The sequence below is a fragment of the Melanotaenia boesemani genome, chromosome 8, assembly GCF_017639745.1.
Source record: "Melanotaenia boesemani isolate fMelBoe1 chromosome 8, fMelBoe1.pri, whole genome shotgun sequence".
NCBI lineage: Eukaryota > Metazoa > Chordata > Actinopteri > Atheriniformes > Melanotaeniidae > Melanotaenia > Melanotaenia boesemani.
In genome coordinates this window covers 23,712,666-23,736,168 of record NC_055689.1, presented here as the reverse complement: position 1 = coordinate 23,736,168, position 23,503 = coordinate 23,712,666, and the positions used below count along the sequence as shown (strand labels likewise).

The 23,503-nt window shown below is 37.9% G+C and overlaps 2 protein-coding genes across 2 annotated transcripts in view; both read left to right on the top strand.

Annotated features, from left to right (window-relative positions):
• The window catches only part of myo9b (myosin IXb), a 32,882-nt gene extending 28,548 nt beyond the window's left edge, over positions 1-4,334 (top strand). Inside the window, 1 exon segment of the mRNA XM_041992376.1 lies at positions 3,026-4,334. Coding sequence (XP_041848310.1) covers positions 3,026-3,300 — 275 coding nt within the window. The 3' untranslated portion in view covers positions 3,301-4,334.
• A 269-nt stretch (positions 4,335-4,603) lies between these two features.
• mfsd14a2 (major facilitator superfamily domain containing 14A2) lies at positions 4,604-23,499 on the top strand. The gene is made up of 14 exons (XM_041992374.1): positions 4,604-4,637; positions 4,749-4,877; positions 7,365-7,460; positions 10,902-10,964; positions 11,734-11,861; positions 12,066-12,180; positions 12,290-12,508; positions 14,641-14,754; positions 16,476-16,547; positions 16,797-16,909; positions 18,597-18,694; positions 19,865-20,022; positions 20,120-22,158; positions 22,194-23,499. The coding sequence occupies exons 2-13, from the start codon at positions 4,794-4,796 to the stop codon at positions 20,330-20,332; spliced, it is 1,473 nt and encodes a 490-aa protein (XP_041848308.1). The 5' UTR covers positions 4,604-4,637; positions 4,749-4,793; the 3' UTR covers positions 20,333-22,158; positions 22,194-23,499.
• Positions 23,500-23,503: the final 4 nt, after the last annotated feature.

Below are 23,503 nucleotides of genomic sequence, written 5' to 3'. Positions count from 1 at the left end.
TAATGCTATTCCAGTGCATGAAAAACTAGGGGTTCAGCATGCCTCAGTAAAGTTTGTACAACCACAGAAATACTGAAGCATGAATTGATGATGGTGGCGCACGAACATGCAGCGGCTCAGCACTCCAGCGATCGGTACTCTTTAATTAGTATATTGCTTGTCTACTTCTTATTGAGTGCCATATATACACAAGCATGTGTTAAATACAGAAGTTGTATTAACTCAGGAGATCCACGTCACAACATCCCAACTGAGCTCATTAGACCAGAGGCATCTCCATGGACTACCATTTTATGAGTTTTCTGTTGTGGTGTAATTACTGCTGTGTAGCATACCTCCTGCTGCAAAACTCCCTACGGCGCTATTGGCACTTTCTACAGCCAAAATCAAACAAGACCCACCTAGATGGAATGTTTGCGATAGCGGGTGGTTTTAATCGGGCCAATATGAAGACTGTCCTTCCCAAATCAACACATCCACTGTCCACAATAGGAAGTAAGACTGGACTATGTTTACAGCAAGAATTGTGCATGGGTACAGGCCACACCTCTGCCTCACCTGGGACTGTCAGACCACATATCACTGTTTATGACTCCAGTGTACAGACCTCTTGTCAACACGGTCAAACAAGCTGTTAAACGGATACAAGGCCACAGTTCTGCTACTAATAACCCAGCAGGGCCACAACAGTAGCCTGACCAGCAGCAGGGACTCCCTGGTAGAGCAGCTCAACCATTTCTTCAGCCGCTTTGAACTGGATGCAGCAACAACTGTCACTCCAGCTCCAGTCACCGACAGCCAGCCACTCACCCTGCATCCTGACAATGTGAAACGCACTCTCCAGAACATCAACACTCAAAAGGCAGGGTGCCCAGATGGAATACCAGGATGGTTTCTCTGAGACTGTGCTGCAGAGTTAGCTGAGGTATTTACAAATAATTTCAACCTATCTCTGCTTTAGGGTTCTGTTCCAACGTGTCTGAAGACATCCACCATAATCCCAGTTCCCAAGCAGGGAGCAGTGACATCGCTAAATGATTAGAGGCCAGTGCCTTGAGAGATTGGTACTTAATCACATCAAGGCTGGCCTTCCACCCGCTCTGGACCCTCATCAGTATGAATACATGAGTAACAGGTCCACTAATGATGCCATTTGCACTGCCCTCCACACTGTGCTTCACCACCTGGAACAACCAGGGACATATGTTGTTTGTAGACTACAGCTCTGCTTTTAATACCATCCTACCCAGCAGGCTGTTCTTCAAAATGTCCAACCTGGGCATACAACAGAACTTCTGCCTGTGGATAAAGGACTTTTTGACTAACAGGCCACAGTCAATCAGGATGGGCACTAATTACTCCTCCACACTGACACTGACCACAGGAGCACTACAAGGTTGTATGTTAAGCACTTTCCTGTCCATGGATGACTGCACCCTGTCACATATCACCAATGCAATCATCAAGTTTGCAGACAACACAACAGTATTGGGACTGATCAGCAAGAAAGATGCAACTGCTTACAGGGAGGGAGTGCAACGTTTGACAGTGTGGTAAAAAGAAAATTATTTCACATTAAACATTAACAAAACAAAAGAACAGGTATTTGCAGAAAAAAGAGGGATGTACACACACCTTGTGCCTTTCTACTGCTGTACCATCGAGTGTCCTGACCCACAGTGTCTTGGTGTGGTATGGAAGCAGCTCTGCAGCTGACAAGAAGGCTCTGTAAAAAACTGTAGAAGCTGCACAACACATCAGCAACTCTCACCTACCAGCCCTTATCCATAACAACTCAACCAAACCTGAACAGTTTTTACCCCACAGCCATCACCACACTGAACACTGAGCTTAAAACCACTAAATACAAGACTGTTGCTTTTTAATATGCAATATTTTATATTTTATATATGCAGGATGAGACATATGGAGGTAGAGACCTTGTAGAACCCCCTCTGGCCTCAGCATGCGGTTTCTCTGGTTTGAGCCAGTGAGCAAGAACGATGGGGGAAAAAACTGTGTTAACGTGCAATAAAATAATTAACAACATTAATTAATTAATATGTTAAGGTAATAATATATATATATATAATATATTCTTTCCCCATCTTTCTTGCTTACTGGCTCAAAACACAGAGAAACCACATGCTGAGGATATGTATACATATGCTTGTAGTCTCAACTCATTGAGTCATACAAGCAGGGATAAGGGCCTGCACTTTTTAACTGGAAACATTAATGTTTTTACGTCCAGTAAGATATACAGATATCATTCAAGTAGTTTTGTTAAGAACTAAGAGAAGCATTAAGATTCAGTGATGGAAATGCTCCAGCAGTTTATAGATTCTAAGACTGTATTTCTGCATGATTAAAATGGACATTGGCCCATCACATTGAAGTTTTTGATGTAGGCAGTCATGGATTTTTGCTTATCATACAAAAGCAAAGTCCATCCATTCATCCATTTTCTATACCCGTTTATTCCAGTGCAGTATTATGGAGGTGGTGTTTGGAGCCTATCCCTCTCACTATTAGGCAATAGGCGGGGCTCACCAGGCCATTGCTTGAACAACGCACACAAATGAACAACCACTCCCACTCCAAAAGTGAAGTCTGGGTTTATGAATTTGTTATTTTGTTTAAAGCAATGTATGTGCAGCACTCAGAAAAAGAGTTGTATCCAGCAACTACAATTTCTTCAGTTAACTAGCTGATATTTGTTGCTGAAAAATAAAACACTTCATTTTTTTGTAACTTCCACAAGAGCCTTTTGTAATGTTTTTTTAAGACAGAAACCACATGTGATGTTTCTCCATGTCAATGTGGCAGTGTTCTGTGGATGTTAAGCCTTAAAAGTGCTCACTCCATGTTTTTTTTTTTATCCCAACAGTGGGGATGCACTGGCAGTATTCATAATAACTAATTTTGATTTGGTTTATGTCTAGCAAAAAAAAAAAAAAAGTTTTAAGGTACTACAATGATTACTCTTAATATTATTTTGGTTTTATCTTTTTTTTTTTACCAGGAAAGATGACCCTGCAGTTGAAAGCCCAGATGCCTGACCACCCCAATAAACCTGCTGACCTGGCACAGAGAGTCAGAAGTCTGATGGCTCAGACAGATAATGAACAGAAGGAGTTCACTTCAGAACAAGATATGGATGTTACTCAGTCAATGTTCTTCTTGCCCAGCCAAGACACTCCATCCCCTCCCAGCAATCCCCAGGTCACCACAAAGACATGGAATGGAAGCTTTGATAACCTGGAAATCCCATACATTGATGAGGAAGATCAAATCTGAAACTAATAGACAAAGCAGTGAAATTCTAAATATTCTCAGTTATGTGTTTAATATAGCAGCAAAAATATAAATAAATATCTGCACTTTTTTATAGACTTATCAATTTGTCATTGCTGCTACGGACGAAGAAATGGTTTGTGGATTCATATTTACTGAATGGGACATTATGTTGATTGTTTCCTCAGGGTCTATATGACAGAGGGGGAGAACTAATTATTATCTTTATATAAATACGTTATATGGTTTTAAACATATCTGACTTGTACAGTACATTTTATAAGTAAATATTTTGGATCAGTTCTAGATGACAAGCTCTGTAAAGAAAAACAGGACAGCTCAAGAAGCAAGTAAAATGTCCTTTTCATGGCACTAAAGCAGGTTTGTGTCTGTGGGGAAAGATCTCTTGTATCTGTGCCAGAGGTTCTAGCATTATCCACAATGATTCTGCATTGAACAAATTGTGACATTGCATGTGTCTTTTTTTCTTCCCATTTTCTTGTGGATTACATAAAGTACTACTGTGATTGATCTGAGACTTAGACATGTCACCAGACTTGTCTTTTAGAATGACTGACTACTTTAAAATGAAAAGACCTTGCAGCTTCACCAATTTAATGTGCTAATACATCCTTTTTTGTATGTCTCGGTAGAAATTGTGTATTTTGTGGTTGTGATTATCAGAATCTGATGCATGCACCACTAAATAAAATAAATTAACAGTTTTTAATTGAATCTTTCAGTAATGCCAATAACATAAAATATCTTCAACATTATTGTTACTCCTTTTTCTTCCAAGCAAGTTTCCATGCCTTACATTTGTAAATATTTCTCTGTATATACTTATTTTAATATTTTATTTAGATGGATTTGAAAATTGATGCCTGAAAAGCTTCTGTCATTTACAAGAAGTGTGGTATTAAATAAATTGATTTAATTACGTGTATTTCAGAGGTGTTGTCAAACATCAGTGAGACCATGCTCATGTCAAACATTTTTGGATATATATTAAAAGAAAAACATTATATGTCTTCCCTGTAATTGAGACGCGTTCGTTGGCATTCGTTGGGGGTAATTGAACATAGTACACTTTCTTAAATAATAATAAAAAAAAAATAAAAAATAAAAAAAACAGCCACTCTCCATTTAAGGAATTTCCTCTTTGTTACCCGCGGTGTGATTGTCACAAATCACCACGTGAGGATACTACCGTGTAACGTTTTGTAAGCCAATCATATGAAGACTTGGGCTTGCTCTTTTCTGTAGATAGCCAATCATTGGGGCGAATTCCGTTCCAAGGGAGGGGTAATCTTTAGTTCAGGAAGACGGACTGAAGTGAGGTGGGGATGAGAAATCATCACTTAGTTAGCTTACCGCTAACTGCCTTCAGCTACTGTTGAAGTGTAATGAGCTTAGTTTACGAAATTAATAGATTATTTTACTTTTGATAGGCGCGACGATGACCCTTTGACATCAAGAATGGACATAAGTTAACAATGACGGGGGAGAAAAAGAAGAAGAAGCGGCTGAACCGCAGCATTCTTCTTGCAAAGAAAATTATAATAAAAGATGGAGGAAGTGTGAGTTAAATATTTATTTATCTTCGTTAACTTATAATGTCATAGAGCCAACTGGTTCTCGCCTACTGTTAGCATAGCTGTTTATGTAGTGTAAACACAGCGGCAAAAGGTGACTTTGCGATTGGCTGCTAGTTCCGTGGTTTGCTACAGAATTTAATGTTGACCGTTAACGCTAGCTGGGTATTGGGACCGCCTAGCTAAGTGGCTAGTTGTAAACTAGCATGGGCTTATGTTAGCGGCCTGCGTTAGCTAGTCGTTTACACGTCAGCTCAGGTAACGCTAGCTGGCTAATGTAAACGTTAGCGTTGTTTTTCTATAGTTAGTTTCTTATCACGATTATTTAGTTGACCTTGGTAGTCATTTATCTGACCTAAATAAACATTTAATGCGAATCATTGCCGAAATTTGAAAATGTTTTACGACTACATCACTAAGGGACAAACCCTAAGCTAGCTTAACACATTCGATTACTAGCATATGTGTTTATTTGTATTTATATTTACACTTTTTGAATTAACTGGAACCTTTATATGGTTTGAACACACTTTATGTACCATTAGCTAATAGAAGACAAAGTACTTGTCAGGCATTAGATTCATAATCATGTTTGTCAATACTGTGGTATTGAGCGAAGGCAAGACATTCAAACATCGAGTGTGGTTAAAATCAAGCTGAAGTAAACAAACCAGAAAAGTGGACACATATTCTATTTGCTTTTATATAAACGAGACTAGCAATACCGTAATGCAGAAGTGTATAGTAGATATCCATTATGTATTGACAAGATTTTGTTAAATATCAGCCAGGGCCTGTTTATAGCAAACGAATATCCCTTTAAATTGTTGATAGATTGTGCAGCTATGTCAAAGCGTAATAAATTTCTCCCTAACTAGTTATAAATTCTCTGATCCAGCTCTATTGACTATATAATTAATATGGTTCAGTAATGCCAACCGTGAGTTGAATTTATGCGAATAGAGTTTTGAACTTTATTCTATTTTTTATGTCCTTTCTAACCACTCAGCCATTGAGGTTTCACCTTTCATAGCTAGATCTAAATCTAATCATAGGAAATGTTAGACTTGGAGCTCACCACTGAGTAGCAGTTTGTGTTTCTATTATTTATAGCTGGTTCATGTTATGAAAAATTTGCATCAGTTATACAAAATGGTTATTGTTCCTCAATTTTTGGTTATGTGGCTTGTTTACATGTACACATACAGTACTACAAAAGGTTACTGTTTGGTCATTTATTTACAAATAAGAAAATCAGATTGAGAAACTAGTATTTTGAAGTTTGCCCTGGCCTGTAAAATAGTCTCCAATTATCACACCTAATTGTGTTATCTGGTGCACAGCATCTACAGGCCCATGCTCAATTTCATCACTTACACTTTTGTATAGATTTTACTAAGCTGCAGTGAAGTGACTTCCTCTCCTGGGACTGGGTTTTATGAGATAATGAGGATGTCTATTTATGTTTTACTCATTACAGATACGTCTGCTAGAGTGACCTAATAAACTCTCCAGCACTGAAATTCATGCTACTTCACCGGTTAAACTGTATATATTACATTTTACAGTAGTTCAGCTTTTTATCAAAGAATTTAGACATTGACAAAATTTTTACCTTGTTAAAAAAACATTATTTTAATATAGTCTTTTTCTTGCACAAAATAATTAGTTTTGAAATGTTGCGGATAGTTTACATGTCTCCTAAGTAGCTTGGCCACATTGTGTTTTTCTTATTAATTTGAGTAAATGTGGCTTTATTAAGATGGCTGCAGTATTCAGGGTGCTTTCAAATGACATTGTTATGTTTGTTTAATAAAACACGTATTGTAAACTTAATTCTGTAAAAAATAAAGATTAGAAATTAGTGGTGCAGAAAAGAATGACATTTTAAAGCTAGTCTTTAGGTTATCTGTAAGGTAAATAATTTTGTACAGTAAAGTTACTTGTAAGCAATTTAAAATGGACATTGAATTATGCACCTTTTTTTTCTTCAACTTCACAAATTTGTTTAGAGAATTAAAATAATTTGTGCACCTACATATATAGTGCCAGCCAAAAGAATCTTTTTACACACCCACCTAATAAATTTCAATGGGTAAATTTGTGTCTAAACTTTTGACTAGTAGTGTAAATATTCCAATCATTGTGCATTTGAGCAGATGTCCCTTTTGAAGAGGGACAATGGCCAGAAATTCCAAGGCTTGGTAGGATTTATTTAATTCCAGATCCAGCAATGTATTGGATTTGTATTGATACTGCCTCTAAAAGTCCACACTTATGCAGTTGCGGGTTGTCCCACATGACAACCCAAGCAATGCAGACCTTTTATATCATTTAGCAAATCCTGCCTCAAAATAGATGCCAGTGTAAAGTTCAATTTGTTAATGTGTTACCATCACTAGGCACTTTGAAGCACTTCTGTTGTTGATCAGATAACTGACTTTCTCTATGTGTGCCTGTCTTTGTTTCTAGCCTCAGGGAATTGGTGAGCCCAGCGTTTACCATGCTGTGGTGGTCATCTTCCTGGAGTTTTTTGCATGGGGTCTCCTCACCACCCCAATGCTCACGGTAAGCCCAGATAAAAACTCTCAGAAGAGACACTGTTAGGTAAGCTAAAATAATTGTTTGTACATCTTTACACGCCCTCTCTTCCCTGAAACTCAATCCAGAGAGAGGCATTTCCCATTGACTGGAATCTCACAAGGCTCATCAGCAGCTATGAATAATTGAATTCCTAATCAGTTGAGCAAAACCCTTGGTGATTTTGTTTTTCATGCATGCCCTTTGGCAGATGTTCAGCCAAGCACTAATGAACTGAGAAAAATTAACAGGGCACCAAACAATTATATTGTGTGAGCACCAGTAGTTTGTTTAAAGAGGCTTATCATGGGGTCACTGGATTATACTGACAGTCTATGGTACAGATGCTGGCCTGGGAAACCGTGCCACACACTGACCTCAGAGCTCTGTGTAGTAGCAGGAAGCAGTTGGGTTCAAGTACTTGCTACAGGCATCTCAAACGTCATAGTTTGGAGAAATTGCACTCCAAAATGTTACTACTAGAAATGCAGTTCAAGATTAGCGTTTCCCTGAAGAATGCTTTGCAAGTGACGTGCCAAGATGACTTATACCAAAGGTATGTTTCCACAGCAGCAGAGATTACAATTGTTTATTCATTTAATCTTTTTACATTGGCTTTTCATATTTCAGTCATTCTTTTCCATGTAATAATAAAATATTTTGTGCAGAAACTTGAATCTCAAATGGGTGAACATCTGTAAGCCACATGATGTGATCCAGACATGCTTATGCAATGCTTGTTTTTCAGCAGTCTCATGTTTGAAGAGGTAGTTGTGTGTGCAACTGTTCAGCATTAATTACTGGGAGTTTGTGCCCTCACAATCCATGGGCGGTGGCAGGATTAGCATTTTTGACTAATCAGATGCTGCCTGAAGATGAGAAGGACTGCTTCACTGCTCCCAATGAACATACTGCTTCATTAGTATCCAGCACCAAGAGTCTTCATGGAGTATTCAGTCTGTTTGTGTTGGGTAACTGACTCCCAGAGGAAGCAAGGGACTTCTTAGCTATGCTTTTAGCTTTTGCTCTGTAGATCTAAATAGCTAAATCCTGTTAATGAGTGCCAGTCAAGCTCCACATGTCCTAAACTAACCTAAAGCTTTGTGATTTCAGACTAGTGTCAATGACACTTACATGCAAGGCATACTATGAACTTTGAGCTGAGCATCCCATGTATTTTAACAATCTGAACAGCCCTTTTACTTTGTTATGCACACAAAGATAACACGAGGGCCTGAAATATCTGGTTGGTTGAATATATTTTATAATACTTTTGATTTGATTGATAGCTGCAGTAAACCAAATATGGCCATCAGAGCACCTAATTTATACCTAACCATTCACAGTAAGCTAACACTGACAGTTTTAAATCACTTACATTGGGATTTTTTCTGCCTGGCATCTACAAAACAACTGCTTTACAGTTTTTTCAGCCATATGAAGTAGTGCTTTTAAATGTTCCAAAAAACTCCAGTAGAAATATAGTCACTGGGACTAAGAAAGAATCCAAGAGCACTTGGATGACCTCTAAAAAAGTTTTTTTTTTTTGCAGGCTTTATGACCAAATTGTAAATGTAAATTTAACAGGATTCAGTCTCACAAGAAGGATCCTGGCATTTCATCACTTACAACTGTAGTAGTATACCAAAGGTAAATGGCCAAGCAACAAACCCATTATAGGAATTGGAAAACAACAAAGACAAGCTTGGATGTAAGACCAGGCATACTTGGAATTCAGTGAAATTCCAGCTATTTTGTGTGCGTCATTGGACAATAATGTGGACCGTTCTTTTAGGTAAATTGTGATCTTTGGTTATATTACAATTAAGATGATATGGTAAAACTTCCTATTTAATAAAATAATGATCAGAGAAATTAATTTTTGTTGTTTGGTATATATGTACAATTGAACAAAGTGATGTACAGTCATGTCATAACACCACCTGTATTGTCATGACATGTATGGAATAGTTCTTTCAGCTTTGTTTTTATCTTGGGTCATGCTTCAGTTTTCTTTGCATGTCTAAAAATAATATTTTAAACAATTAGACTTTAAAAGCTAATTTAAGGTGTGTTTCTTTCTAACTAAAAAGCACACAAAACTAAAAGCACATAAAGGCTGTTGCATCCTCAGTGAGAAGCAAGAACTTCTTTTCTTGTTCTCACAGATGTGTTTGGGGACATCTTGCGACTTGTTTTTGACTTTCTTCTTGCAGTGCTCAGAGAAATATTGTGTGATTGGTTAACGTATTAACGAAAGTTGTCACTTCTGAATTTTCTTCTGATGTAAGGTTGAACAAATAGCTTTACTCAACAGCTGACTTAGGTGGTGAAAAAGTATGAAAATTAATACAACACGTAATATATAATAATGCGGAGACCGCTGCATGCTCAACCCTGGCCTGCCACGTGTTTTTTTTCGTTAAGCCTGGTACACACATAACGATGTTTGGGCAGTTTTTGTCCCGATTTTGTCTCTTCCCGACCTCGGACGGCAAACACCCGATCATCGTGAGATTTCCCTATCCAATCATCATTTGGTTTGTGGTGTGTTACGAGCCGATTTGTTCCGATAATCCTCTCCGAAACGGGTCGTCGCCGACAATTGGAAACATTGAACATGTTTAATATTTCAGTGCTGATTTCTGAAGAACGCCAACGACTCGTGCATTGTGACTGCGTGGGTGGTGACGTGGCACAGAATGTAGCCAATCAGAGAGCGAGCTGGCTGGGGAGCAAGGAAGTAAATAAAGTCCATGTTCACGCCTACTCCAGTCTGTTATTTTTTTCAGTTCTGGCTTTCTCTGTTAACAATAGTCCCAAGACCACCATCATTCCCTTGTCCTATATTGAATTTCCCTTGGGATCAATAAAGTATCTATCTATCTATCTATGTCCCTTTCCATGCTGTGTTGTGTTTTTTGATTGTTACTATGTTTCTTCTTTTTCGTTTTTTGCCGGTTGTTGCTATGGTTCTTCTTCTACGTTTCAACGTTTGTCCGGCTCGGAGGACTAGATTGTAGTTGAGTTGCTGGACAGCATTGTTATGTGTGTGTTGTTCCGTGATTACATTTTTGGAGCACACCACACACAGTACGATCAAAACTGATTTTTTTTTTTTATCTTCACGTGTGAGGTCTCGACCAGATAAAAAATCTCACAAGATTAAAAAAATCGTTGTGTGTACCAGGCGTAAAGTATGAAATCACTGGGTCAATCCTGCCCCGTCACAGATGAAGCTTCTCGCATTGGATGAATGGACTGGACCAAAACAAACTTTTTTTCTTCTTGCGGCATGAGAACAACAACAACAAAGTTCTCGGTTCTTACAGATTATGTAACAAGATTAAGACTCTGTAGGTCACTGTTTGTACTGTGATGCATAGTCTGTACAATGTGGTTTAATATGACCGTCTGTTTGTTTACCAGGTTTTACACCAGACATTCCCCCAGCACACATTCCTGATGAATGGACTCATTCATGGTGTGAAGGTAATAGACTAACAAAGTTTTTGTGTTCTGTCTCGTGCTTTTATCATTTTGATAATCATAATTTAATTACACATGCAAAGTGACGAAACACAGTCAAGCATGTTGACATTTTTCTCTGTTGCTTGCAATGGTTTTAAATACAACGCTATTTAACTCTTCACTATAGAGATGCATTTGTTTGGTCGCAACTAATCAAAAGCTTGTCTACAATATACAGTTTGATACTTTTTGTGATTTAAGAAATGTTAAATGCCATTGTTTTCCAACACACACAACAGCATGCAGTTTTTTTTTTTTATGTCATCTTGCTTTTATTTATATGCAAGATTTACTGAACACGTGTTCTTGCTTCAGAGTCTCAATTCTGTGAGAGGGCAACTTGAGTGGTCAGACCTAGCTTTAAGTCAAATAGGCCTAACTATCAGATCGCAAACACAAGAAAATCACGTAAATAGCACTCGCACCTACCTGATAATGTCAGCACTACAAGCAGCAGGTAGATATTAAAGCATTTAAAAAGATGACATCACTGGAATTTGCTATGACTGTTTAGTGATCACTCAGATTAAATGGGTTTTTAATGAATTGATCCTATTTTCAACTGTTGGTGATAAAATAAAAAAAGTTAAAATGAGATTTTAGTCTACAAGGTTTTCAAATTGGCTGTGTTAAAAATTCAGTAATAAATAATGTAAGCTTATCTGGTTTCCAATTATTTTACTCGTAGCTCTGATATCCCTATCATCCATCCCCATCTTATCCTTTCCAGGGCCTATTATCATTTTTGAGTGCTCCCCTGATTGGAGCGCTGTCAGACGTATGGGGACGCAAGTCCTTCTTGCTGCTAACAGTCTTCTTCACGTGTGCACCCATTCCACTGATGAAGATCAGCCCATGGTAAGAGCAAAATACTGACAACTGCACGTTTATCTTGGTTTTTGTTAAAAGGTGAAGTTTTATTCTGAGCTATCTCAAACCTCTCATTTTATATAGAAAAAATAGCAGCAGCAGAATGAAGTTCATCCCCAATGTCATTGTTTTCCTATTTTTAGTTTAAACTGACAAACCAAAGTTTTTGTTGGGTTCTTCTGCTACTTTCAGGTGGTACTTTGCAGTCATCTCCATGTCTGGCGTCTTTGCCGTCACTTTCTCTGTAATCTTTGCATATGTGGCAGACATCACACAGGAGCATGAGAGGAGCACAGCATATGGTTTGGTGAGGAAATGGTTGAATAAAGCAGTGACAATCATAACTTCTTATGACTCCAATAAAGCGAAACTCTTCTTGTTTTTCTTACTTATGCTCGTTTTCACCCTCCACTCAGGTATCGGCTACCTTTGCTGCCAGCCTGGTTACCAGTCCAGCCATTGGGGCCTACCTATCTGTTGCCTACGGTGACACCTTGGTGGTGATCTTGGCCACAGCCATCGCTCTCCTCGACATTTGCTTCATCCTGGTGGCCGTACCAGAGTCGCTGCCTGAGAAGATGAGGCCAGCATCATGGGGAGCACCTATATCCTGGGAACAGGCAGACCCCTTTGCTGTGAGTAAAACCACAATAACATATTTTGAGCTCTGGTTATTTCCAACCTAACATCAGTTGGTTGCAGTATGATTTGTAATGCACAAAGTTCTATTCTTGCAGTCCAAAAAAAGAAAGAAAGAAACACATTTCTTGCATTCACTCATTTCCTGCTGGAAAAATAAGATTAGCTTTGTCAAGCAAATGTGGAGCAATTATTTGAAATGTAGCTAAAATGAATGTACACTTCAGGCAAGTTTCATTGCCTTGTTTAAAGCAAATAAGCTTGACTACATAGTGGTGGTATAGCCTATGATGCCTGCAGACTTAAACAGAGCATGGGTGACTAAATAGAACAATACATAGAGGAAGAAGACAAACAATTATTTACGTGTTTAGATGTTTGGATATGCTTCACAGCGTTAGCCTAGAACCATAGTAGGCACCTCCGGCCCTCAAGAGCCTGCAAGTTTCCCTGTTTCAACATGCCTGATTCAAATTGATGAGTCACTGAACAGAACTTGATAACCAACATTATAAATATGTTTGTCGTCAAATCTATTCCCAGTTTCCTCAAATATAATACATCAAATGTAGGTGGAAGGTCTACCATCAATATTTTATCCATACACTTTTTAAGCTCCTGCCACCAGCTGCCAATGTAGGGACAGCTCCAGAACACATAGTAATTGTCAGCTTTATCAGCATCACATAATCGCCAGCACTTTGTATCCTGGTATTTAATCTGTAATGGTGTTCTAAAGAATCTTATGTTTTTCCACTCATATTCTCTCCAAGTTACAGAACAAGTTGTTCTCCGCTGCTGCTCATTTATCTCTTCCCATTCATCCACAGATATAACTATTTTTGCTTTCTTTTCCAATCTTGCTTTTAAATACACAGTACCCTTTCCCTTTAAGTTTTCCACTCACTTATATCACTTGGGTATCTGGCTGAAGTGAACAACTCCGTTACTTCTAACCCGCTGTCCTCTATGGTTCCCCTTATTGTTTGTTCTAGATAATGTCTTAATTGCAAATAGCTGTATTGATCCAGATTAGTTAAACTATTTGTTTTTCATCTCTTGAAATCTTTAAATCTCTTTCTTAAGAGCTTCCAAAATATTGTAGGCCCCTGTCCCCAATTTTTAAAAGTCTTATCTATTCTATTTTGGGTGAATTCAGAATCATGCCCAGTCAAACTTAATCATGTACTTTGAATTCCCAAATCATTTTAGTGATTAATTCAAACCAAATCTTCAGTGATATATCCAACCAAGGATTCTTCTCTAATATGTTTTCTCAGGTTGTTGTCCCCTATTATAGCCTGTATAGGGAGCCCATCTGTTGTGCTTTCTGTCGCTCTGAGTAGGAGGGGTTGTATATGTTGACCAATATTTTCATTTGTGCAGCTTCAGACATGAAAATACTATACCTCATTTGTTTGTAGATGGTTTCATCTGTCACACATACCTGACATGTTTTGACAGTAATCCTTCCATGTTCATCAGCATTACCGTTGAAACATGTCATCTAATAACAAGACAGTGGATTTGCTTGGTTTGAATCAGGTTTGTTAGAGCTGTTAAACACCTAAGGCTGCAGGACTACTGCTCTCAGGATCCAAAGTTGCGTGCCTCGGTCTAGAATGAAGAGAGCGCTGATTATTACCCTAAACAATCGTAATTGAAATGTTTAATATTTCAGAATTTACATTTCCAGTTTTTTAAAAAAAACAAACGTATTTATCGTTAAGTGTGGAAAAGGTTATTCATGGATCCCAAAACATTTAGATTCTTTAAAAATCTGAATTGAGTCTGAATGTCTCTTTTTTTTTTGTTGTTGTTTCATCCTGCTTGTTCAATCGTATCTTCCAACATATATTAATGTTGACCTATTTTGGTACATGTTTAAGGCAAGAGAGCCATTTCTTCTTTAAGTTTCACAGCATTTACAAGTAATGTAACAATGCAATTATTTCAACTTAATTGTCCCATTTAAGCCCCCAAAAAGTACTGTTTACATGCAGAATTAAGTTATTACTGCAGGACAAAATACAGCAAAGGTTGCTTTGTTAAAGAAAGAAGTGTCAGAAAAGCCACTTGCATTGTTTATGTTGTTAAGATGCTGATGAATTCTTTCTCTTTTCTTAAGTCTCTGCGTAAAGTCGGCCAGGACTCAACAGTGCTCCTCATCTGTATCACAGTGTTTCTCTCCTACCTCCCTGAAGCCGGACAGTACTCCAGCTTCTTCCTCTATCTCAGACAGGTAAAACTCTGAATGTCCTACTCCCCCTTTTCCAGAGACACCACAGAAATGCGTCCGGGTTGTTCTCAAATAAATTGACATGTAATATTTACATTACATGGACAACACCAGCTCCTCAAAATCGACACTGAATACTAACTTTTTGCTGTAATATCCTTGTTTTATAAAAGGCTGCACACCTAGGTCTTTATTTGTGGTTTAACTCCTTTGCTTATTAAAAGTGCCATTGCTACTAGAAAGCTTATTAAACCTCAGTAAAAACAGAGGTTATTAAGGGATGCACTTCTGCAGAGCAGGTTATTTAATTGTGTTCAAAATAAAGAGCATATTCTGTAGTTTGCTTTATATTTTACTGAAGGAAAGAGCAAAATTATTAGAAATGCAGAGTGTTGGTAGTAATGTAGATAGCAGCTGGAAACAGGCAGCTTTGAAATTAACTCAGGAGGTGTGAAGACATATTTTTACTGTCTAGAAGGTGTCAGATGAACCAGTTAAACCGGTATGTCACCAACAAGTTCATGTTTCTTTTTTGTCTTACAAATTTTAGCACTCTGGGTTTTTTGCAGGGGGGAGTGTGGGGGAGGGTTAGCCCTTAGTTAAGAAGTTAAGAGAGCACTGTCACATTTCCTGAGTACATTTTCACACTCTTATCATGGTCCATAAACGTGAGCAAATATAGACTTTATGTTTATATGCATCCATTCATACAGTATAATTTACATTTGTAACATCTAAATAAAAATCATAGTTCTGAAGGCATGGTAGCTTTTATTTTGCCGTGGCGGTGCGCCATGATCATTTACATGTAGTGGAAACCCTGGCACTATATCGTCGATAAATAATCGAGATAAAATTTCTCACCAAGCCTTTTGTCCCAATTTTTCAGAACTGGTTTATCATGTTTCTTCCATGTCTTTAATTTTACACAAATCAAATAAGCATAAATTCTGCTCCTTATTATGTAGAAGCACATAAAAGGGAAGAATATGGGTCTAAAAGCATCAAAGAAATGATAAAGAAAAGCTATTTTTCTTACAGTCATGTATTAAACAGCAGGGGTTTATATAAACGATATGCAGACCGCTTGTCTTTCGTAAGCTTTTTTTCATGCAGAGTGCGCACAATTTGGTCCAGACGTTTTCTGCAGTTTCTGTTCACACGCACAGCACAGCTGGAGGATTCCTGGTGGAGATTCTCTCTTAACTGGAAATACAAGGGAAGGAGGTGCAAGGGAACAGCTGTCTAGAGTGAACAGGAGGCACCATTGATGTAGAAATTAAGATTGTGGAAATTGTTTTCTTTTACATGTAGAAAACTCCAGATTAGGCTATTTATTGTGTTAATCAGTACTTCGTATATCTTTATGTACCCAAAATGGCAGGAAGCATGTGAAGAGCAGCATATGTCAGCAGAAAGGACAGACCTAACTAGAATACCTCACCAGTACACACACATTTGCTAACATGCACACCAGTAGTAAATACTTATTCATATATTGTCTCACATGTTGTTGTCCTCTGCAATAAGTCTGGAGCAAACCTTGCAAACATTAGCGGTCTTATATGTCACCACTCTGGAACACCTCATTTCACATTTCAGGACTGCAGTTCAAGCATGAAAATGGCTGCAATGTTAGGCTGGAAGAAGTTGATGACCATGTTGATGCTTGCTTGTCTCTGATTGCCAGGTGCTAACCCATGTTATCTGAATGTTGTCTTCAGGTCATACGCTTCTCCTCTGAGACAGTAGCTGCCTTTATTGCAGTTGTGGGGATCCTGTCAATACTAGCTCAGGTATATCAATATATATGTTTTTGGGTTTTTTGTTTGTTTGGTTTTTTAGAATCTAAATGTAACAAACTTGTTTTTCTTAAACATTTCATTATTACTTACATCACTGACTGTTAATGTTCTCATTCACTTGAATAATTTGTCCATTAAATGTGTTCCAGTTAATTATTTTAGCTGTATATTATTTGGGTTTCACAGGACTTAATGAAAATGAAATTGCTAAAGAGCGTCTCATGTAACTTATTTCTGTAGACGGTCGTGTTGGGTATCCTGATGCGTTCCATAGGGAATAAAAACACAATCCTGCTCGGGCTTGGCTTCCAGATCCTCCAGTTAGCCTGGTACGGCTTTGGCTCTCAGCCTTGGTGAGTAAAGCTTTGAACTTTTGCTGAGATTCACATATGTCCCTCTCCTTTTTAAATCATTTCTTTAGAACCCAGGGTCTGAGAGTTTATAGATGAAAAGATGAGAAGTTGTAAATTGATCAAAGTTCTAAATAAAAATGGATTAAATTAGAGATCTTTTTTAATGGTTTGTTTTTATTGATTTTTGTTTTTCAACTTACATCACTGGTAAGAGGTTCTCTGGTATGGGCAAGCTTCACAAAAGATAGACACCATTAAACAGAATAAGTTGACTTCAGTTTATAAGCAGAAAATAGATGTAATTTATTCTCATCTACTCTATTATTACACTGTGATTTAGGCCCCATCCATTTGTTGAAGTGCTAGTAGTGTTGCAGTTGAATTAGAGCTGGTTTTATACCAGAATTCACAATTTTGTGTTGTCATTATCCTGACAGACCACTAGAGGGAAGCATAGAGGCGTCAGACTCCTGAAAAGCACCAAACTGTGTTAAGGCTTCAGGGTTTTTGTTTAATTAATGCACTGAAATAAACATTTGTACATTTTTTTCCCCATTTTGAAATTGCAGTGCCTTTTCAAGTATTGATGATAAATTCACTGAGTTGCCAGAAAAGAAAAGTCACAAACTTAAAGTTAGTTGGACCTTTAGTTTTTATTCCAGCACACATTTACCATGGCATTGTTATGAGTTTATGCAGGGTCACAGTAATAATTTCCTGCCAGACCTGGATCCATTTTTCACTAAGATTTTGTTTAGATTATTGAAGAGTCAGGCCACTGGATAAAATCCTCTTCATCTTACCACAAAGATTCACAGTGGGGTTATGGTCTGGACTCTGGTGGTCAGTGCATGTGTGAAAATGATGTCTTGTGCTCCCTGAGCCAGTCTATCACAGTTTGAGTCTGATGTATCCTGACGATGTCGTCCCTGAATATGCCTGTGCCATCAAATCTACCATGACCCTGCTCATTCAGATTATTCGGGTCATCAGCTGACATTTTGGACACATAACATTGCTGAACTAAAACCTGACCAACAGGAGAAACCTGAGATCATTTCCTAACTTTAATCCAGTAATAACTTCATTTTATTTTATTATATATATTCTTTTTTATTATATTATTCTTATATTTGCCACAGACCACTGCATGTATGCATAGTCAACAATTTCATTTCTCTTCAAGTGAGATCTTTCAGATTCTCGTTGTTTTAGTTTTGAGAAGAAGGCAAGCAACCATATTATCCATCGATTCTGAAAGAAAACATTCACAAAATGTCCCCTCTCTGCTCTGGCCAATACACCAGAAAGTAGATTAAATAAAGGTCAAGCTGATTGTATTGTACATTAAGAAAGCTCGTTATTCACAAAGGCCAAATACACAAATAAATGTGTATTTAGCAAAAGTCCATTTTTTAATGACCTAATAATGAAAAATATAGACACTGGTTGTTCTTTTCATGGCTTCAAGGTTTTGTTGGGAGAATAAAAAGGGACAATAAATGCAGCTTTATTAAAAAAAAAAAACATTTGACATTTTGTGCTCAATCTAAACAGAGAAGTAATTTTTAATTATTGTAGTGCTAATAATTTCTGACTCACCTTTTAGGACATGTGCACCTCTTTTTTTAAGTTTAACAAAGATTTAATATTTTATCTTTGTTTCCAACATTTGCTTTGGTTGTAGGATGATGTGGGCAGCTGGAGCTGTTGCAGCCATGTCTAGTATCACCTTCCCTGCCATCAGCGCCATCGTGTCCCGTAATGCAGACCCTGATCAACAAGGTAAATTTCTCTATACAGTATGTTGGCATATATTTGTTGATCTGTGTACTGGTTGTGTTAAGATGCACAAAGCAAAAGTTACTTAAGAATAAATGTTTAAATAAACGGAAAATATGTGTCTTTTGTGTACCAATGTTAGATCCCCTCCTTGGAAAATCCCTGCCAAATACAGTCTAAAATCACTCAGATTAGTGTGTGTGTGTGTGTGCTGTGGCTGGCCGATATAGTACAAATTACTATTACAATATTTTTTACGGAATTGATTGATCTAAATTTTGCTTATACTCAGAATTTTAAAAGTAGATTATTAACCACAACATCAAAACAAATTAAAACTTTAAATCGGAGTGTAGTATTGTTAGAATCTTTTTTCCTTTTGGTTTGAATTCTCTACACATGGAGTGGTAGCCACAAATAAAAAGATGATGCTTCCTTATTTGACACACACACTGCAAGAATTGGCGTATACTGGGCTATACCATTCACCAGGCAATGACAAAATTTACATGTTGCATTAATCTGTCTTTCATCTTTCCTACTAAATCCCAACCACTTCCATATTACTGATGTAGTGGGAGCCTTTTTTTGTGTATGTGTGTCAACTACATCAACATTTTCTTGGTGGTTAACAACTAGCTTAAAGGAGCATTACCGCCAGCTGCTGGACTGGAGTGTACTGACAGATACACAGCTGGCCCTGTAGATTAATCGGCTGTAAACGTCTAATGTTTCTCACAGACATTGAAATAAATTAAATTGTAATATAATTTTAAGATAGGCATGGACTGATGTAAAATATGTTAAAAAATGGCTAACATCGGTCAATACCGATATTAATGCTGATGTGTCGTGCATCCCTATTTTAAGATTTTCTAATTTTCCCTAATCTGTGAACATATGTAAACCAAGCTGTCAGTGTTTGATTTTTTTTTTTTTGCTGTATATTTTTATTTATTGAAATAAGGGTGTCTACTTAAGCAATACACACAGCGTAGAAAGAGGCTTAATCTGTAATTTACATGCATCAACTCAAACTCTGGAACAGGCATTTAATGTTTTCTGGTTAGACTGCATTTTTGCCCTCTATAGCAAGAAACAGAGATGTTCATTTTTAATGGCACTAAAGCATGGATCTGTTACAGGTTTGTAATATTCCTGTCTCATGTGTAGGTGTTGTTCAGGGGATGATTACTGGAATTCGGGGCCTCTGTAATGGTTTGGGCCCTGCTCTTTATGGCTTTGTCTTCTACTTGTTCCACGTGGAGTTGACTGACGCAGACAGCTCTGAGAAAGGTGCCAAACCCAACATGCTCGACCCCACTGACGAGGTGCGCTTTGATAAAGTTATATTTAAGCTTTTTTTTTTTTTAAAAGCATAATAAAGAGTTTTGATTCATTATCTGATTTTCTGTCTCTTCTCTTCAGAGTGCCATAATCCCAGGCCCTCCCTTCCTCTTTGGTGCATGCTCAGTGCTGCTGTCTCTGTTGGTGGCCCTGTTCATCCCTGAGCACACGGGGCCCGGCATGAGGCCCGGTGCTTATAAGAAGCACAGCAATGGGGCACAGAGTCACTCCCACAGCCCACAGGGCAGCGGAGCAGAGGGCAAGGAGCCACTGCTGGAGGACAGCAGCGTATAACCTCAGCTAAGAGGGGCAGATTCCCTCATTCCACCCAAAAAAGCCCCTCCACACATGAACCGATGCACACATTTTACCACACGGACGCTCAGGCACCTCAGGCACAAATCAAAGTGCTGTGAAGAGGAGTTTGTGACCGTATGTTTGTGTCCACAGCACAAAAGTGGGTGTTCCATCCCTCTCAGACCTTTTCTCTCTAAAAGCAGGGTTTTGTGAGGACTCTCAAAAGACCCTGTATGAAGAGGCTGTTTTGTTTTTTCTTTTCTTTTTGTTTTTTCTGGGCTGCAGTTGAAAGGTGTGTGTTTGTGAGATCTGGCTCAGCTGGACACCAGCCTCTGGTTTCTCTAAAGCTGTAACTGAGTGGAAAATGCACCCTCCTGGTGCACAACACGGCCGAAGTAATTTTGGTAGAGTGCAAGTGGGGTTTATCTCAAATGTTACTAAAAACCTGTGTGAGTCTTGATATTGCTCTCTTAAGTTAGTCAAGTAGCAACTTTGTCAACCCAGAGTGTAAAGGAGTTGAGCATTTGTGTAATGCTCTTTCACAAGCTAACTTCTGTTCTGATGCTTCTTGTTGTAACTACAGCTCTTGAAGCATCCAAGAAGGGGAACACAGTTCTTTCTCAGTGCACACAGCAGGGTAGTGCAGCAACTGGCGCTGCCTAATCTCAGTTCAGATGGTCAAGCAGTTCGGATATTAAAAGCTTTGTTAGGACCACACTTTGTTGAAATATCACACTTCTTGCGGAGAGAAGTGCAGAAAAGAGACCACTTTATTAGCTCAACTGTTTTTCAATGTTTACTTGCCAATCTCTAGATTCATAGTACAGTTTGGGTTGTATATTTTTCTCTGTTAAAACTGAAGGCTCGTTGTGCTTCAAGTTTTTATTCAAGAAACAATTTTTGCCTTGAAGTGACTTAAGATATATATACAGAGACATGTCACCTGTATGAAGACCAAGGTCTGAGAAGGCTCTGTAATCTTGCGCTATTGCTCCCATCGGAGCTGTTAGACACTTTTTATTCCTTTTGTATTCATGCCCATCCTGTAACTGTGTTTCTTAACATTTATCACCATCAGAGTTAAACCTGAAAGGACCACATTTTTCTTTTAAAAGCCTCTGGACCATTCGGAGCTGGAGCATCGCAATCAGCATGTCGGTGTCAGCACTGACTGTTGATACTGAGGATTAATATCTTTAGATTCAAGAGAATATCAGTCATACAGATTCAGTAGAAAATTCAATGGTTAAGTGTGCTGTAGTGTGGTGAATGTTTCCCTTTTTTTTTTTTTTTTTTTTTTTTTTTTTCTCCACCCCGTTCTCATTGGATAAGACCCTTAACAGTTTTCTTATATTTAAGTTGTCATGCAAACACAAAGACGCACAACATAATTAACAAATAGTAACCTGTGGCTCGTAGTACTTCATTGAACTGACTGGTGACTCGGGTTTAAAGTTTCAGGGTGCAACATAGTTGAATCAGCATAAACGTAAATGTGAGCAATTAAATCCACAGATGAAGCTGGTCCTCCTCTCCACCCTCTGTTCTGATAAGTAAAACCAAACGCTTGCTCGAGAGTGGACCTTCTCATTTCTTTTTCTTGCCCACTTGCAAAGGAAGGGTGAGATTGGGGTTATCCTGTTGGATGGAGTCTGCAGTTGCTGCACCTCACACATGTACCTTCTAACAAGCTGCAGGTTCCACACAAACGAGCAGTCTGGTCATGTTAGACAAGCTCTATATATACAGACCAGTACCACCATGAAGACTGATGCAGCAATGGTTTACATAAAGTATTGATGGCACCTACAAGAAAGGAAAGGGTTTTTTTGTTTGTTTGTTTTTATGTTTTGTTTAGTTTTTTTTTGGGGGGGGGGGGTACATTTTCAATAAATGCATATAAATACAAACTAAGAATTCCTTTTTCTGAAGGGTAATGAAGAAGAGTTTCTAAGAAAGAAATGTATGACTTGAGTGCTTTTGAAATCTGAAACCTTCTAATACACCACTCTGACTTTGTCAAAACTTAAGGATCAGGGTTGTTTTTTTTTTGTTGTTGTTTGTTTGGGTTTTTTTTTTTTATTTATTTTTTTTTTTTGCTTTTTGTTTTGCCTTTAGATGGTTCAGCTGCCAATGAGTTTTGGTCCTTTTTATTTGTTCACATGCGTTAGCAACCACAAAATCCCAATGTTCAACAGTGAATTTACAAATGCTTCTACTAGCATGCAGTGGATTTCATACTGTTTAACATCTATTTGAACTAAGATGTCACAAACTGTGCCAAAATAGTTTGTTCTGCTTTTCTTTCTTTTTTTAAACTTGTTGTACTTTGTGTATGTGTGCTTGTGCTCTTGAGTGATATGGGTGTTTTGTTTTTTGTTTTGTTTTCACTTTTCTTAATTTCTCTGGCAGAAAATTTAAGGTTTAATGCTATTTTTATAGCTTTTTTTAAAACTTCAGTCATTTTTAGTTTTTGTTTTTTTTTTTCAATTTTATTCTTACATGATAACCTATCAAATCACCACCTCTCTCTCTTCAGTCTGGGTTTTCATTTAATAACAAGCATTTACATTTTGGCCTTTGTTAAGCATTTTTTTCCCCCCAGATTTGTCTCTGAATGCTCCAAGCAGAGATGTACATGTTGACCACACAATACCCTCAATATTCTGACTTAATCTGTCATAGTTTTTTATTCTTTAGGGGTTACTACACAGGAGGCCATTTAAAGTTAGATTATTTTCTGCATTTGATTCTCCCTTTATCATTTATTAGACCAACACTGAGGCAAAATCATCAGTTCAGAACGTAAATAAATTGGTTAGATTCTGCACCAGCCCCCATGTGCACTCATACAGCCTCTAAGCAGATGACTGTAAAATGTACAAAAATCTCCTGTGCATACAGCAAATGTATATATTTATTACTCAAGGAGATGGCTGCCTCTAGGTCTATTCGGTTGTATGGTGCAATTATCTATATTTCTCAAGACTTACCTGCTAGCCACTCTTGTTTTTAGTACAATGTGGTTTGTGGCCTGAACCCCTTCTCTGTGTGCCTAAAATTAGCCAAGAAATGAGTATGGCAACATAAGTAAATGGTGGTTATTATGTAAATATGGGAAACTAATGATGAACTATTTATTAAAGGTTTATTGTACAATGAAATGTG